The 18,034-nt window shown below is 40.4% G+C and overlaps 1 protein-coding gene across 1 annotated transcript; it reads right to left on the bottom strand.

Moving 5' to 3' along the window:
• Window positions 1-3,221: 3,221 nt before the first annotated feature.
• Window positions 3,222-18,034, bottom strand: fam161a (FAM161 centrosomal protein A). Its single transcript, XM_007892498.2, has 8 exons — window positions 17,841-18,034; window positions 14,948-15,201; window positions 13,497-14,684; window positions 12,185-12,352; window positions 11,641-11,740; window positions 9,093-9,259; window positions 7,972-8,222; window positions 3,222-3,331 (listed from the first exon to the last, which is right to left on the bottom strand). Exons 1-7 carry the CDS (start codon window positions 18,012-18,014, stop codon window positions 8,108-8,110), a joined length of 2,166 nt encoding a protein of 721 aa, XP_007890689.2. The 5' UTR covers window positions 18,015-18,034; the 3' UTR covers window positions 3,222-3,331; window positions 7,972-8,107.

The following is an 18,034-nucleotide window of genomic DNA, read 5'->3' as shown; positions in this document are numbered from 1 at the left end:
ATTCACGCGCAGAGGAGGAACGCTGAAAAATACAGATTAATTCTGGAAATAGAAAAACTGAAATCTCAACTGGAGGAAGTTAAAGAACGAGAAAATCGAAAAATTGATGACCTGAAAAATGAAAAGGTACAAAGCAGACAATTTCCAAATAAGTTGCTAGCAGGTGTTGCAGCACCTCAGTGCTCGCTGTTTTTACTCTCTGTACACTCAGCTATGTTCCTTCACCATTTCTGTTCACTTTCTGTTAGGAAAGCATTCACCTGGAGCTGGAAGTTACTAAAAATGAACTGGAAAAGTTAAGAAAAACTCAAAATGAGAAAGAGATCAAGCAAAAGAGGGAGAAGGTGATCCTTAACTCGCCAGAAACATTATACCATGCTTTCTCTTGTCGTGCAGAATTTTTTTTATTGCTGTAAATTTTCGTGTTCTACACACATAGCTATTTCATCTGTGTAAAAGAGCTTTCATTTTTATTGTGCCTGGTCAAATTGAAATTCGTACATTAATTGTACATTATTTAATTTAGAGTTAAACAGTTCCTTTGAACTGCGCTGAAGGAAAATGAATGTTTAGGGCTCAGCCTGGTAAGTATATTTTAATTGGAATTGGCAGCAATTTCCTGTGGACAGGAATTATGTTGCTGCCTGATGAAATTTGATCAGGCCATCATTACAGCCGTTATCATCTATCAGCAGTAAACAAGCAGTATTCCGGGAGATTCATACTTAAAATTGTATATTATTATGGCAGCCGTCTTGAAAATACAAATTCAAGAGCTAACTTAATTTATAACCTTCCTCTTCCTGTCCCCTCTCCATCCCAATCATATCAGGTAATTACACCACCATTATCATATTGAGCTATTGGGTATAGACTCGATATTTATATTGAAAAAAATAAGTATATCTTCTACAAAATATAACACAAAACACTACTTTATAGTTTAGGCTACAGCCTGGTGTTACAGCTTCAAGTGAAGATTCTGTGTTTTAATGTCCAATTCTAATCTGGTATCTGTTACAGGATGGAATTGCAAAATTGTTTGGATAAGGTATGTACAAATATGTCAAAGAATAAAGATGACACTGATGTGCTTTAATGCAGCACACCCTAAATCAATGGACAGCTGTGAGATTCTACTAAGGAAATTCACTGTCAATTCAGAATTTTGCACTGGTGGGTTGGACAGTGATTTGATTGTCACTGGTGAGTTGAAGTTGTATATTAATTTCTAATGGTGGTATGGCTGTGCACCCATTCAGAAAGAAATAGGTTGTTTGTAATTGTTCCTTGAGATCACATTGTTCTGTTTTTGACAGGTGAAGGCAGAAAACTGTTCACTTCAAAGTACAATTGGAGCTTTCCATAAAGAGAGGAGATCTGATCCTCAACCTAGTTTTGCCATGTCCACAGTGACAACTAACACAGAAGTGCTAATGATTGCTCACCAGATCTCACAGAAGGGTATGATGGCTCTAAATGCAGGTTGGTGTGCTTTAATGAATTTATAAAATAATGCTGTCTCTTTTTATTGGTACAGTAAGTGTTCTGATTTAATTATTTTATGTAAAGAGTGGTGAGTATTTGGAACAGACTTTGGAGGAAGCCGATGGAAGCAGATTTTGTTAAGCAAAGCCAAGATTGTTTTACTGAAGAATTGAACTGAGGTATATGAACAGTAGATTAGTGTAGGATGTTTTTAAAAAAATACTTTGGACTAGAGGGACTACTGTGGTCTTTCCCAGTTGTGTACAATCCTCATGTTCTTGAGGATGCAGTATGTTACTGTAGAGAAGAAACTGGCATGTTCTGAACATGAAAACATGTTAGTGTCCTTTATATTTGAACAGGTTTTGCAGATAAGAAGTCCAACAACAATATCATCTTGATTAAGGAACAAATACTTTGAACTGAATTGAACCTTTTTCAGATTGATTTGTGACCCTTCATTCAGTTCTGTTTTACCACCCTGCCCAAACTTCTAATAGAATGAACTTCACTTGGGCAAAACAAAAAGCTCTCAACAGAAGTTTGATCCAGAGCACATGGGAAGAATTGTCCAGTGGGTGGATGGTACAGGGTTTACCCTTGGTAGGAATCTGTAGCAATCTCGGAATGCAGTCTGGGAAACATATTTGAAAGTCACAAGATTGGTTTCGATCAAGCAGGCCCTTGAGTCCATCTGATTGTCGCAACAACATTAGTATGTTTCAGTATTTTTCCTCTGTTTATCTAGAGGCAAGTGGGAGCCCAATTGTTAGTCGATTTGCTGATCGCTTTCTGGTGGCAATAATCCCTTCATAAAAATAATAATCATTTGGTCACTCATTCCACAGCTGTTCATGTTCTATGAAGCGCTTTGACACATCTTGAAAACACGATAAGGCACTATATCAAATGCAAGGATTATTATTATTATCTCATCCCTACATCCCAACCTACCATCCTCCCATCACAGCATCAAGCTGTTTTTTAAATGAGTCCAGTGTCCTGACTTCAAACACCTATCCTGGCAATGTGTTCCAGTAATTAATTACTCTCAACTAAAGCAAAACTTCTTGGTACCTGTCCTAAATGTGAATTTGTCGTCAATGGTAGTAATTTTGCATTTATAGTGATGAATATAGCCCACAGGTGAGGGAGGTAAATCGTACAGTCCAGCACTGCATAATTAGCAAAGAAAAATCAGCACTTATTTTAAAGGTGTAATTAATAATTCTTTGATTTAGCACCTGATTATGTGGTCGTGGCATCTCAAAGCATTTCACGGGATTGACTGTATATTTTGTGGGCAAAACATGGTGGCCATTTGTGCACAGCAGTGTCCCACAAGCAGCCATGGAGTGAGTGACTGATTATATTTTGGGGATTTGTTGGCCAGGAAACCATTAGAAAATCCCTTCTCTTTCGAATAATGCCATGGGATCTTTAATGTCCACCTGAGCTGGCAGACAAGGCATTGGTTTAATGTTTCAGCTAATTCAGTTGAGGGGGAGGGGGTGGGGGATAGGAAAGAAGAGTCCTTAGGTTTCACAAATCTGGATTGAAGTGCGGATAATTCTTTTTCAGTTCTGATAAAACATTGTACAATGGAATAAAAGAAATGGAAAGAATATTTCATTATTATTTTTTCTGAAACCATTGAAAATGGTGGCACTCTTTATTGATTGAAAAGTCACTGTCTTCACAGTGTAGCAGTTTAAAAAACACTCTAATCTTTTCAATTTTCCAGATTGCAGACATTGTTTCTTTGGAGGTTGTGCTACTACAAACCTTTCCTTAAGTACTTCTGCTGGCAAACATTCAGAAACAGCAGGCTCGACTGTGGATTCTGCCAAAGAACATAATGAGATCACTGAAATTAAAGAGATGTACAAGCAATTGTAAGACATTTTATTCATCTTCAAAATGCAAGTCTTTCACAGCAGTAGGTTAAGTGATGAATCACTAAGATGAAGTTATTCAATTGGAATTAAGTGAGAAACAAAATTATTATTATAGCTGTCCACTAACATCAGTGATTAAATATTGATGTGATTGAACAAAATAAACTGGGAAGCTTCCCAGTTTGAATACAATTATATACCAAGTTACCAAGCAAGGCTGGGAAGAGAATAATTGGCCCATTGGTTCCTGTTCTGAGGGGACTCAAAAGCTGGAATGAGTTTTCAGGATACATGGTAAGGGCCCGAAACAACTTGATCCTGTGATGAAAAAATGGAAGAAGGGTATTCTGAAAGAATGAGATCAAAACCACCCAAAGGCACCTTTTTCATCTGATCTGTACATTTTGTTTTGTGATTGACAGGTATTAGGATTGAAGGTATTAGATGATAAAATAGAAGTGTTAGCAGAATTTTTCTGGAAGTTAGATGGATTGGCGAAATGAACCAATGGTCTATTCTTGCCAGAAGTTGTTACTATATTTTGTGTGAGCCAAATAATAATCAGCTAAATTAGAGATGCTTGGAGGAACTAGGGGATTGGGGAAGGAGAATAAAGATCAGTTTGAGAAAATACCAATTTTACCCAGTCTTCCTTTCCCCCACAAATGTGGGACACTCTCTCTTTTAGTAATTAATTGTAGATTCACTTTCTCAAACACAATACTGCAGCACATATGAATTCCAACATATAATCTATTTTTTACTCCGTTCTCTGAAATCCAACAATAACTTGCACCTTTCATGCAGCATAGTGTTTTAGAGTGCTTCAGTTGGTATTATTGAACCTAGGACTGATCTCTGCTGGTTTAACTGTTGTCTTAGTTTCTGGGCTGGGGAATGGGAATGGGTAAAAGAACAAGGCTGATGAGAGATCCTATCTTGAAAGCATGCCTATGTGAAGATTGGCTAAGGACTGAATTAGTTATGTATAATTCTACCCCACACGTCCACATCATGACAGACAGCCTCCTAAAACCCAATACTGTATATAACTCACAAGTGAATGGCCAAGTTAGTGAGGACAGTCACCACTCATGGAACTTCCCACCCACCCACTCTTTGCTCCTAAGGAAGACTGTGGGAGTTCAAAATTGGGGGTGGGGAAAGGGAAAAGAGAAATACTACACTTTAAAACAAATCTAACAACAGGTAATTGCAAGCCAAATTAATTCACAACATTAATTCAAAAAATAACAACCACTCCTATTTTATAGCTTCAACACTGTAGTTCGTATATTGTGATTTTTACTTTTTTCTCTAGAAAACGAGAGCGAAATCTGCTTCTTGACGTCATGGTGATTATGTACACACGCAGATGGTTTGTTGCTGAAGCCATGCCACATATCAAAAGAACACTGACAAAATGTGGTATCATCTCCGAGGATGCTGATTAAGAATTAGCCAAACAGCAGGCTCTGCATTTTTAACAATGTTTTGTGAGATTTTGGTCAAGTGAGCATATTGCAGAGAAATATACATTAAAATAGCAGGCCTTCTTAAAAGCTTTTAGCTGTAACTGCCATTATTTTGCTCTGGTCAATATACAAACCTTTGAATTCTCATGCAGTCGGCCAGTTAAATATCTGTGCAGCAACCAGTGTGGAAATCCAATAGATCAGTTTTGCATGATTTAATGAAGTGGGATAAGGGTGGAAACAGTAAATTAAGCATTGGTTATGGAATTGCTAAAAAATGCTTCAACCGTCATGGTAGGCAAAGCAATGGCGTGGCTGATAACTACTTTTCATCATTTCAAAAGGTCAGAGTAATCTTTTATAAATAGTTGATATTAGCAACTGAAGTTTCAAAATATTTATTTCATTAATAAAGCAAAGCATTTGCCAAAAATACAGTCATGGACATGAAATTGAATTCATTGTTAAAAAGACTATAAAATTAAAGGAACAGCATAAACATTATTCAGGTATTTTCCTGAACATATGTTTAATGCACAGCGATATAACTTGGTTTCACATCTATTTGCTTGTTCATTTTCTGCATTAAGAATATTTTATTTTAATTGAGCTGAAGTGTTTGTTAAACTAATTGTTTTTCATGTTTGTTTCCCAAAATGTAATGGATACATTTTTTAAAAAAAAAGGATGAGTGCAGTGTGAACCAACGTAGAGAAATGATGTGCTCCTCTGCTTCTCTCCTGTTAAATCTATGTGCAGAGGAAAAGTGTTTGACAAAATGAATACATTAACTTGTATGCAATAAAAAAAACATTGGTATGGTATTAGCATTCATGTGCAATATTGATAAACACACAGCAATTTAAATCTGGTCTCAAATCTATATATCCTTGACTTATTTTGTGGCCCAATCACTGAAGCTCTTTCAAACATACATTTATCAAAATCAATCACATCGCTAAAATGAGCTGCAAAAGTGGTTAATCGTTTATTTACCCTCCACACATAAAGATGCACCTCCCTGTTGATTGGGTGGAATCAATGAAGCACATTGTCCAGAATAATGGACGAGCTTGATGGCTTGGCTGATAAAGCCAAGTATGAAACCTGGATGGCCCCAGAATCAGTCCCCAATCTGTGTTCAATTAGATGATTTTACCCCAGGCAGAATGTTCAGCACCTCAGATTAGGGAGCAGAAGAAATCAATTAATTCAATGACGCACACTGCAAAGTGTATATATGAATATTAGATTACGCTGTGATGTTTTCATGATTGAATAGCTGGCATGAATGCTGTCTAGACTCAGACCTGAAGACCAACTATTCAAGAGATACTGGAAGGCAACCAACGTCCTAAAAAACATACGCCAAGATGAATCAGTGCCAAGAGGAAAGATGAGGAGAAAATTGGAGGCAAAAAAAACTATCAATTGTAGCCATCTTGATCTTGTACTCCATCTAAGGCCTTATGCTAAACAGAGGTCCAATCTTTCTCACACCATCATCATCATCAGCATTAATGACCTAATTACACACCAGAAAAGGTTCTCTATTCATAACTTACCAATTGTTTATTCATTGTTATTTTGTTGGACATAAGTTGTGGTGTGGGAATTTTTTTTACAAATGTTACCAAATTTTCAGTTTGCTATTCAAAAAGAGATATTTTATAAAATATATACTGCAAGCCACAATTCATTATTGGCCCACCGAGGCCCACCTGAGGTTTGGGATCCAACTTTATCCAACATTGGCCTTCAGTTCATACCAGCTTTGAGTTTAAAATTTCATTGAATGTCATTGATCCTGACCAGCAACAAATGTGTAAAACACACATTACATGCTTTTGGGGCAGATTTTCAAAAATGTGGTGCCTGCTCTAAACTAAACAAAAAGAACCAACACAATGATTTTATTGCTTGAAGGCAAACATCGCTGCAAGAATACAATGTCCAAACTCAATTCTTCAATCACTTTTCAGCTTTTTTTTCTGAAAAGGAATACACTCTCTGCAAAACATGGAATGGATTATAAAAAGTGCACGATGATGGTGTGGATAGGGCAGGTGACATAAAGCAGGCCAATGCTCACAGAACAAGACCTTGTGTAAAGTGCAATGGGGTAAACACCTCATCAAGATAATAGCTTAAAAAGATAGCGCCCAAGGTGATTTTCCCACTCAAATAACAGCAATTTGTATTTGTAGATATTAAATTTCTTTCAAAGCACGAGTTAAACGATATTTGCAGGAGGCAATAAAAATATTATGAAATATTTGTTTTCTTCACATTTACCCTCACTTATGCTTTCCTTAGAAAAATGTTTCTAAGGAAAGCAAAACTGATGAAGACAATGCATTGATGGTTTCAGTCAGCGAGGTAATCTACAAGGTTTGTGCACTGCTACTCCAGGGATGTCAGTTCAGCTGAAGTTTAGTAACTTCCAAAAATGGAAAACAATGGAAAATTTGGAAATAACTTCCATTTAACTTCTCTGCCCATTGTCAATTTTGGCAGTTACATGAAGAATAGAAATCATTCTCAATAACAATTATTAGTTTACATTTACACCTCGCTAAACACAAACTAATGTGTCATGCAGAGGAATCAATAGAAAATCACTTTTAGGCATCTTCATTTTCAAAGAGTGCAAGAGTTCCTATAGTGCAAACTTCAATGTTTACCGCTCAATAGACATCAATCTACAATCTCAGAGTTATAAACACTTCAATGTTATAGAACCAATTTAGGGTCACAGGACTGTGTTATTCAATTTATAACCCAGTGCACTGTTTGTTTTAGGGCTTGGTGCATTGTACTCATATTTTGCATTTTTATCAATTTGAGATAATTACTGTATCTAAAAGAATAAAATATTTTTCATAACATGAATGTTACAGCTACTGACCTTCAGAGTTCCATCATTTGATTCTAATGTATCTGTAACAATTCTGCTATCACATCAGATTTCTAGCATATTATTGTACATTGACTCCAATGACAAAAATAAATAAATTTCACTTTTATGAAGTTGACTGTCAATTATGGCTACATTTGTTTTGACCATAGTTTTCAAAAAGTCGTAACTAATTTATAAAATTAGTACATACTGATAAATACTGATGGTTGCGTGGACAACCATAGTTGGTAATGTTGGAAGTCTTGTTTTTTTGTTCGTTTAATCTTCTGCAGCAGATTCTTCCGCCTTCCGTCAATGTTTTGTCAGTCACTCTCATGTTCTTTTGTTTAATTTTCAAAATCTTCCTCTTCTTGCGCATCCTGCAATTCATCCTCTGTCTCCTCATAATCATCTTGGTATTCATAGCTTTCACATCCATCTCCATCAGATTTGTCTTCAGAACTGGGGAAATAAGTTTACACCCACATCACAAGAGTATTAGACTTTACAGCTGAAATCTTATGCAGTGCTGTGGGGAGTGCCGTATTGTTTGAGATGCTTTCATTCAGAAAAAAATGTTAAACCAAGATTCTGTGTGCCTGTTTAGTGGATGTTTTAGCACTATCCAAAAAGAGAAGGAAATTTCTCTTGCTGTCCTGACTAACAATTCCCCAGCTAAAATTGAGGAGTGCTGTAGCACTCGCCTCACAAGTGAGAGACCTAGGTTCAATTCCTGGGCAGTGCGAAAGGTTGGGCATGTTTCCTTAATCCATATGCCACTGAATACCTAGCAGTAAGAAGGAGCTGGTTGTTAGTTGATTGGCGGATAGCTTTTCCGGGGGTAATAGTTCCTTCAAAATAAATAAAAATAATTTGGTCCCTCTATCCAGTGCTGCATGCAATTGGCTGCCACGTTTCGCCCACAAAATATACAGTCAATTCACTTTACAGTATACTATGTGAGGCACTTTGATCGTCTCAAAGACGTGATAAGGCGCTATGTCAAATGCAAGGATTATTATAAAATTGATCATTTATTTTGTGGCTTTTGTAGGACACTACTGTGCGTAAATTGGCTGCCACATTCACTTACAGTCACTACACGCTACAGTATGTAAGAAGCCTTTTAAGACATCTCAACACCATCATAAGATGCTATGTCAAATGCAAGAATTATTTATTATAATAAATATTTAAAAATCCAAAATTAATAATGATTACCCTTCAAATCTTTTGAAATATAATCTTGATGTTTGGTTCTCTTAAACAGGGTAACTGGAAACCTTTCAAAACATAAAACTGCTGATACTGGATAATACAGCAAAAGGCTACCTTTCTTCCTTTATATTGTTGTCTTCATCAATCTTCTCAGATGTTTCAGCACTGGAGTGTATAGTAAAATCTACAGTGCGGCCTTTTCTGGTAACAAAATCTTCACTCAGTCCTCGATCTTTTAGAGCTGCTGCATAATGTCTCTCTGCTGCTCTCCTCGCATTCCTCTATACACAACAAAACAACGGCATTTTGACAATTGACATATTGGCACTCTATTGGGACTGTAATAGCTGGTAAGATGTCAGAAAATGGGATATGCTGTTAAAATGATATAATCCCTCTCAATTTTCTCTTGCTGTCACAGCTTGAGATCTTGAGTAACTTCAAATATTATTCTCCTTAATAGAGATTTTCATATCTACATCTTTTAGGTGTATTGGGTAACCAAAGTATCTGGCCTGATACCTGTCTGAAAACAAAGCAACAATTTTTGATAGGATTGTCATAAATTCACTAGATTGCTCCTGAGCAAGAAACTGGATTTCTTCTGAAATGTTAGATTTTTAAGAACCAAGTTCTTATGAAAAGCTTTTCCTAAAAAAGTTATCCTTGACTTTCTGTGATCATCCAGCATTTTCTGTTTTCAATTTCATATTTCCAGTTTTGCTTTTTAGTAACAATACGACATCCTATTCTCCATCGCCCACCCACCTCCTCGGTGCCAAAATCCTATTCTCCACCGCCCACCAACTCCTCTGTGGGCCCCCTCAAGCATCCTCAATCATCACATCTAACGCCAAGTGCGAAGAGGTCATAAACTTCCTTACCTCTAAAATTGACAACATCGCCTGGCAGCTTTATCCTTCTGCCCCGTATTGCCTACCACCACCCCCATTCTGTCTCCCTCACCCACCCCGCCATCAGCTCCTAACACAGGCCCCATCTCTGCTTCCTCCCTCTCATCCACCATCACCACAATGAAACCCACTACCAGCTGCCTGGAACCCCTCCCACCCAACTGCTGATCATCCAGCACCCCCTCCTCTGCCCACTACTGGCAGACACTATTAACCAGTCTCTCTCCTCAGGATCAGTCCCTCAAAACTGCGGTCATCACACGCCTCCTTAAAAAACCTACCCTCGATCCCTCCAACCTCGGCCACTACTGCCCTATCTCAAACCTGCCCTTCCTTGCCAAAGCTCAGGAATGCGTTGTTGTCAACCAAATTCGCACACACCTCTCCCTCCACTCAGCCTCCAGTCCAGTTTCCACCCTGCTCACAGTAGAGACAGCGCTCGTGAAAGTCACAAATGATATCCTCTCCATCTGTGACCAGGGTTCTCTCTCTGCCTCCTCATCCTCTTGGACCTCTCCACCGCGTTCGACAGTTGATCACAACATCCCTCCTCCCCCACCTGTCCTCCATCATCCACCTCAGTGGGACCGCACTCGCTTAGTTCGAGTCCTACCTTATAAACCGCCAGCACTACATTTCTGCAAATGGCTCTTCTTCTCGCTTCCACCCGGTCACCTATGGGGTACCCCAAGGATCCATCCTTGGTCCTTTCTCTTTCTCATCTATATGCTCCCTCTCGGTGATGTCACCCACAGACATGAAGTTAATTTCCACATGAAAGCGGATGACACTCAACTCTACTTTTCCACCTCCAGCTGCGACCCCCCAGTCCCCTGATGTTGTCAGCTTGTCTGTAAATTTCCTGCAGTTAAACATTAATAAGACGGAAGCCATACTTTTTGGCTCCCGCCGACGTCTTCTGTCGCACGGTTCCGACCTCCTCAACCTCCCGACCTGTCCTTAAAACTCTCTGAACCTGTGTGTAACTTAGACGTCAGGTTCAATGGACAATTATCCGGTCTCAAGACCCTCAAATCCGGTCCCTTACCAGCACTGCTTTCTTCCACCTCCGCCACATTGCCCGTTTCCGACAATACCTCACTCCAAAAGCTGTTGAAACCCTTGTCCATGTCTTTGTCATCTCTCAGCTGGACTACTCTAACGCCCTCCTCGCCGGTCTCCCCTCCTCCACTATTCACAAAATTCAGCTCATTCAAAACTCCGCCGCCCGCATTCTCACCCGCACCAAACTTCTTACTCGATTACTCCAGTCCTTGCCAAACTCCACTGGCTCTATGTCACAGAGTGGATCGACTTCAAGATCTTCACTCTAGGGTTTAAATCCCTCCATTCCTTGGCACCCCCTATCTCTCTAACCTCCTCTCTCCCCACAGCTGTACCTGTTGCCTCCGCTCTCCTGGGTCCGGCCTCCTACGTGTCCCCTAAATTCTCCACTTCACCATCAGCAGCCGTGCCTTCAGCCACTACACCCCATAACTTTGAAACTCCCTCCCTCAGTCCCTTCTTCCCCATCTTCAGGTCACACCTGAAGACCTTGCTCTTCAACCGCGCCTACAGTCACCTTCCCCACCCCCCTGGCTCGGCCTCGGGCTCCGCCAATGTTAAGCGCTCTGAGACGCAGCTCGGCTGGAGGGCGCTATATAAATGCAAGTAGTTGTTGTTACAACATTTTGATGCTGAAATTCAAATTTGATTTCAATTAAAGACCTGGTCTTGTGTAAACATACCTGTGTGAGTTCTTCTAAAAGCAGAGGCCTCTTACTTACTCTCTCTCGAATTTGCTCAAGCTCCTGGTAGTATTCTTGTGTTCTTTGTCTCTGATCATTTCTGCCAAGGTAGATAACAAACACAGATAACAAACACATGGTTTGCACATTTTGAAATGAATATTTTTGAATTTTATCAAATTGCCCAAAGGAAAGAAAATTTCTCTGTGTGTCCTGGCTAATATTACTCTGGAATAATTGGACATTCACTTCAGTGCTGTTCGTTGCAAGGAAGCAACCTAAAGCAAAAATGCCTGCCATGTTTACCTACAAAAAATAATCACTATGGTAAAAGTAGTTATCTATGAAGCATTACTTTGAAATGTTTTTATGATAAGAAGTTATGAAAAATGCAAGTTATTTCTTTAAAGCACAGAAATAATTGCATACAATTAGGCAATTAAAATTCATAAAGAAGGTAGCAAAATGCCACATCAAATTTATGTGCAGAACCCATAGGATTTACATTTTTGTTTTTGGGTACAATCGTGATTTACAGACATACCTGTATTGCTTTAGTTTTGATTCAGATACTTCCGCCAAACTCTGGTGAGGATCATTTGCCTGTGCACGGGTAGATATAAATTTTTTAAATTTCTGTTCCCTCAGTTTTTTCTCATATTTATGGTTTTCTTCTACTTCTTCTTTCTTCCTCTTTTCTTCTAGAGCCTTCCTGCAAAGATGATAATCGCAAGACAAATATTTAGAATAACATGTTGGTAGATTTTAAAGATCCTGTGACACTATTTGAAAAGAAAGATTGCTTGTGCCTGGTTGACAATCTCCACCCCAAATATCAGTCCTTTACCTCATGGCTGTTTGTGGGACCTTGTGGTTTAATTGTTTGCCTACAAAAATACTGATAATTACCAAAAAGAGGGTTGACTGTTGAGAAACAGTGGAGCCTGGCTAGAACTGGGGTTATAGGTGCAGGTGAGGATCTGGCAAAGGTGTTTTGGATTAGTTAGAGCTTACTAGGGAGAACAGCAAAGGCATCTGAAAAATCTAGGTGGGAGGTAATAAGAGCATGAATAAGGTATGTGTTGTGAGATTGGGGCAGAGGTGGGCAATGTGGCATTGGTCAAGAAAAACAGTCTTGGTCAGGGACAGAATGTGAGGAAGGAAACGAGGGCACATAATTGTACCAGACACTGAGGTTGCGCCGTGGTTTACTGTGTTTCAGAGAGACAGAGGTCAAAGAGGCTGAGGGAGAAGTGAGGAGACATTGTTAGGACTAAGGGAGGTGATTTCTGATTTAATGTTAAGCTGCAAGAAATTGAGTCTGATCCAGAACTTGATGTCTGACAGGCAAGTGGAGACTATATCAGTGTGCCTGAAGCAAGAGAAGAAGTGTAAAATAGATTTGGGGGGCATCCACATTCTGTTAATCCCATGTCTGCAAATGACGTTGATTCCAAGGAGGAGCATAAAAGAGATCAAGGGAATATAATCAGTGTTCTGAACTAAATAATACCATAGCAAAGGTGTACACTTAAGTTTAGGTATACCAGATATGTATTTACATCATATTAAAATATAATAATAATTGCATTTGATATAGCGCCTTTTCACATCTTCGGGACTCCTCAAAGTGTATTAAATGCATTGTCAATGAGTTTAAATAAATATTATGGTTCAAAGTGTAAATAAACCATTATGAATGAAATGATGCAGAATGTAAGAGTTAAGTTTTTCACTCCACACAGATCATTATGTTGAAAGTATTAAACTCAGTAAACAATCATGCATTGCTGTCTTTTACCTGATTGTATGGACCACTTGACAATAGTTATTTTAATGCCACAATGTGTTCTTACCTGATAGCATCTTTTCTCTTCTTTGCAGCGTCTGTAATCTTTATAGTTTCTGACTCAGAAGATTCTGTTTGTGGTGAATTTGAGTCATAGCATGGTTTACTGAGGTTTCTGGAGGACTTGTATGGCCAGCGAGTCTCTTTCAACCGATATTCATCTGCTTGTATATCCTGCAGAATCTTGTCCTTTTTGGAAGCAATAAGAGAAGTGTGCAGGCGGAAGGGTTCACACACAGTTGTTTGTTTTATGCTCTTCTTTCTCATCAGACAACTCTGAGATTTTCTATGCAGCATCTCAAAATCTGGCACTTCTGTGTTTATCCGGGGCCTAAACTTTGGCTTCTTATTTGCACCATAACACTTTGCCTTCCTCTTTTCCGACCAAGCATTATGAATAAGCATATTTTTTGGAAGAGATGCACTCTTTAATAACTCTTGGGCTCTCATTTGTATCTTAATTGCCCTATAAAGTTCTTCCTCTTGGATTCTGTCTTTGAACTTTGAATCAAAAATATATTTGGGGACCGGCTTTGCTTTAAATGTAGTATTTTTCTTGATTGGGATACCAAAGTCTGGCATTTGTATGTTTCTAAGTTGCTTCTTCCTCTCCTCTCTTTCAATAAACTTAAATGGTTTTTGCATTGCCATAACAATTTCGTTGTTCTTCATCTTTGCAAACATTCGCCTTTCTTCATTCCTCTGCATAATTTCTTCATAAAATGGGATGTAAGTATGGGCCGGGACAGGGTTAGCACGGAATTTTTTCTGGCATTCTGCTGCTTCTTCAAGTTCCTTTTGCAGTTTAAAATTCTCCATTTCAATTTCAGACCGAGACTTAATCTTGTTCTTCTTTTTCTCAGCCTCCCTGATTGTCATCTGGAAAGGATTTGGCACAGTAATCTTTGGTGACCAATGCTTTGGTGTTTTAACCTTTTTAATTTTGATTACACATATGCTTCCAGACTCCGGTGGGGTTTCATGTGGGGCATAGTCTTCCACAGAAAACCCGTCCCACATTCCCTGAATTCGATCTCTTCCAGAAGACAAGAGAGTTTGCCTAGATATTTCTTCATCATCATCACCACCACCACCACTGGACATTCCCGACAGACTTGAGTACACACTACTGTCCAGCTCAGTTGTGGAATAATGCTCATATGTTTTCTCATTTGGACTCCTTTCACTGGTGGTACTGTAGTAAAAAAAAAGTTGAAAAGCAAATTTGTACTAAATTATGGTATTGTAGCATATTATTGATAGATATCTCATCTATGTATCATTATTATACCAAAATCACTCCTTGCATGTATATTCTCCTAAAAGAATTCCTTAACTTTTATTCAGTGTTCACATTCTCAGTCAATCCTCCAGTGCATGGTGGATAGCTGAGTTCAATCTGTCTATATATTCTTCACATAATGTCCCTACTAATCTCTCAGTATTTTCATTGCCTACCTGTAATATACTCCTGATGTTTTGCTTAGATCCTCTGATACTAGATCCCTGATACAAAGTTTACTCTGATAGAGTTTTTCTAGTTGTGTCATTGCATGAATATGTGCATTCTTCAGTTCCTCCAATTTCTTATAGTATTCCTCATCAGACAAGCCACGCAATTGGCTTGTGCTTAATCTGTCACTGTCTTGCCCGTCGTTAGCTTGTCTGGACTCCTCTTTCTCATCAATCGCAGAACCAGAATCATTTTCATTCTAGGAAAAAAAGAGAAAATTTTTTAGTATAGATGTTCCTGTTATTCACGGATTATACTCAACATTTAAAAATATACATTACTATTGTCATCTTGCTGATCAAGTTAGAAAACAAATGTAATTGATATCATTTCTTGCCTTTTTATGAAATAACACAAAGTTATTAGAAACAAAGGATTATTACAGAAAGAGAATTTCAAACAATAATGATAGATTAGATCATTCTGCAGAGCAAAAAAGTGGGATTATATATTTAATGGGGAAAAAAATAATAGACAGGTAGCTCCAGTAGTCAAGACCTGGATATCGGTGCAGAGGAAAAGAGAGGGGGCAGATTTTCTCTGACATTTAGAAATGAACTAAGTCTGCACAATTGTTTAACAATTCAAAACAATCAATAGCAAGTTCTATTGCATCTACTTGTTGTAGATCATTATGTAAATAGCCATGGATTATTTACACAAAACAAAAATACAAATGAAATAATTTATACAGAGGAGAATATTATATTGTTGTTGCTCATTGTACAGAACATAAACACTGCATTAGGTAGAGAAAACAGCACATCAATGGATCTAATCCCGTTCTCATTTTCACATATTTAGACAGACATTCATTCAACTTCATTGACTAGAACAGACAGCTTGAGTCAAATGACAATACTGCCAAAGTACGGTGTGAAAAAATTGCTATTTTATTGTTACTACTGGCAGTGTTATACCTACTAATATCACACTCTTTCAATAGCTTTAGCTTCCATTACATAAGTCTTGTTCACTCTCCTCCCCCAAGAGCACAGCCTATTAAAGGCTGGAAATCTTGTCTGAGAATTGGATTATCTGCAGACGGAGCTAACATATGGTGCAAGAATAAATTTGGAAAGTATCACGTACCAGTATTAATTAGACGACATGCTTCTAAAGTATACGCTGCAAAATTAAAGAGGTTGATTCCTCACGATAAGAATCACGAGCATAAACTGCGTAAAAATAAGCAAACCCCTTTTTCGTCTCTCCTTTTGAGACACCATTTGTATTATTAGTTCAATGGAAAAAGTGGCATAAGGAAGATTAACGCACAGTGCCTGAAAGGGAGCTGTAAAGTAGCCTAAGTACATGCATTGTGCGGACTACTGAACAGGTAATGCATTTCTATATAAGAATGTTAAATAACTTCTTCATAATTAGCGAAAGGATTTTGTTTTAGAAATGTAAAACAGGGTTTTCCAAAATCAAATATCATTCATGGAAACAATTATTAAAACGTTTTTAAAAAATTATAACGATCCATTTTAACCAAAATGACATTGTCTCTCCCTGTTGTTTTCTCACTCTACTGCCTCCGTAATCTTCACTCGCTCTCTGCCCGTCATCCTCACTCACTCCCCTGTAGTCTTAACTCACACACTCTCATTCACTCACAATCTCTCCCACCCCTTGGCTCTAACCCTCACTCTCCCCCGGGCTGTAACCCTCACTCTCCCCCTCACTCTCCCCCTCACTCTCCCCCGGGCTGTAACCCTCACTCTCCCCCTCACTCTCCCCCTCACTCTCCCACGGCTGTAACCCTCACTCTCCCCCTCACTCTCCCCCTCACTCTCCCCCGGGCTGTAACCCTCACTCTCCCCCTCACTCTCCCCTCACTCTCCCCCGGGCTGCAACCCTCACTCTCTCACTCACTCTCCCCCAGGCTGTAACCTTCACTCTCCCACTCACTCTCCCACGCCTGTAACCCTCACTCTCCCACTCACTCTCCCACGGCTGTAACCCTCACTCTCCCCCTCACTCTCCCCCGGGCTGCAACCCTCACTCTCTCTCCCCCGGGCTGTAACCTTCACTCTCCCACTCACTCTCCCCTCACTCTCCCCCGGGCTGCAACCCTCACTCTCTCTCCCCCGGGCTGTAACCCTCACTCTCCCCCTCACTCTCACCCGGGCTGTAACCTTCACTCTCCCACTCACTCTCCCACGCCTGTAACCCTCACTCTCCCACTCACTCTCCCACGCCTGTAACCCTCACTCTCCCACTCACTCTCCCACGCCTGTAACCCTCACTCTCCCCCTCACTCTCCCACGGCTGTAACCCTCACTCTCCCACTCACTCTCCCACGGCTGTAACCCTCACTCTCCCCCTCACTCTCCCCGGGCTGTAACCCTCACTCTCTCACTCACTCTCCCCGGGCTGTAACCCTCACTCTCCCCCCCCCCTCACTCTCCCCCTCCTCTCCCCCGGGCTGTAACCCTCACTCTCCCCCTCCTCTCCCCCGGGCTGTAACCCTCACTCTCCCCCTCACTCTCCCCCGGGCTGTAACCCTCACTCTCCCCCTCACTCTCCCCCGGGCTGTAACCCTCACTCTCCCCCTCACTCTCCCCCTCACTCTCCCCCGGGCTGTAACCCTCACTCTCCCCCGGGCTGTAACCCTCACTCTCCCCCTCACTCTCCCCCTCACTCTCCCCCGGGCTGCAACCCTCACTCTCTCACTCACTCTCCCCGGGCTGTAACCCTCACTCTCCCCCTCTCTCTCCCCCGGGCTGTAACCCTCACTCTCCCCCTTACTCCCCCCGGGCTGTAACCCTCACTCTCCCCCCCCCCTCACTCTCCCCCCCCCCCCTCACTCTCTCTCTGGCTGCAGGTACTCACCCCCTTCTCGTCGTCGCCGGTGGACGCGCCGCTCGAGCGGCTGCGCTGCTGGCGGAGGTTGGTGCGGAGGGCCTCCTGCCGCTCGGACAGGGTGCGCGGCGCCTCGGTGTGCGGGTTGACGGGTGTCCTGACGCAGGAGGTGACGAGCACGGACTCTCGGTGCGGCGGCTGCATGGCGACCGTTGAACCGCGCG

Source organism: Callorhinchus milii, unplaced genomic scaffold, assembly GCF_018977255.1.
Source record: "Callorhinchus milii isolate IMCB2004 unplaced genomic scaffold, IMCB_Cmil_1.0 Scaffold3, whole genome shotgun sequence".
In the NCBI taxonomy this organism is placed as follows: domain Eukaryota; kingdom Metazoa; phylum Chordata; class Chondrichthyes; order Chimaeriformes; family Callorhinchidae; genus Callorhinchus; species Callorhinchus milii.
This window is presented reverse-complemented; position numbering and strand designations above follow the sequence as displayed.

What these genes read in the sequence shown, in the direction of transcription:
- fam161a (XM_007892498.2), bottom strand. Translation starts at nt 18,014, where the DNA reads ATGCAGCCGCCGCACCGAGAGTCCGTGCTCGTCACCTCCTGCGTCAGG. An exon ending in CCGGCGACGACGAGAAGGGG is followed by an intron (nt 15,202 to 17,840) that starts GTGAGTACCTGC and finishes TTTTTTTCCTAG; the next exon opens with AATGAAAATGATTCTGGTTC. An exon ending in ACATCAGGAGTATATTACAG is followed by an intron (nt 14,685 to 14,947) that starts GTAGGCAATGAA and finishes TTTTTACTACAG; the next exon opens with TACCACCAGTGAAAGGAGTC.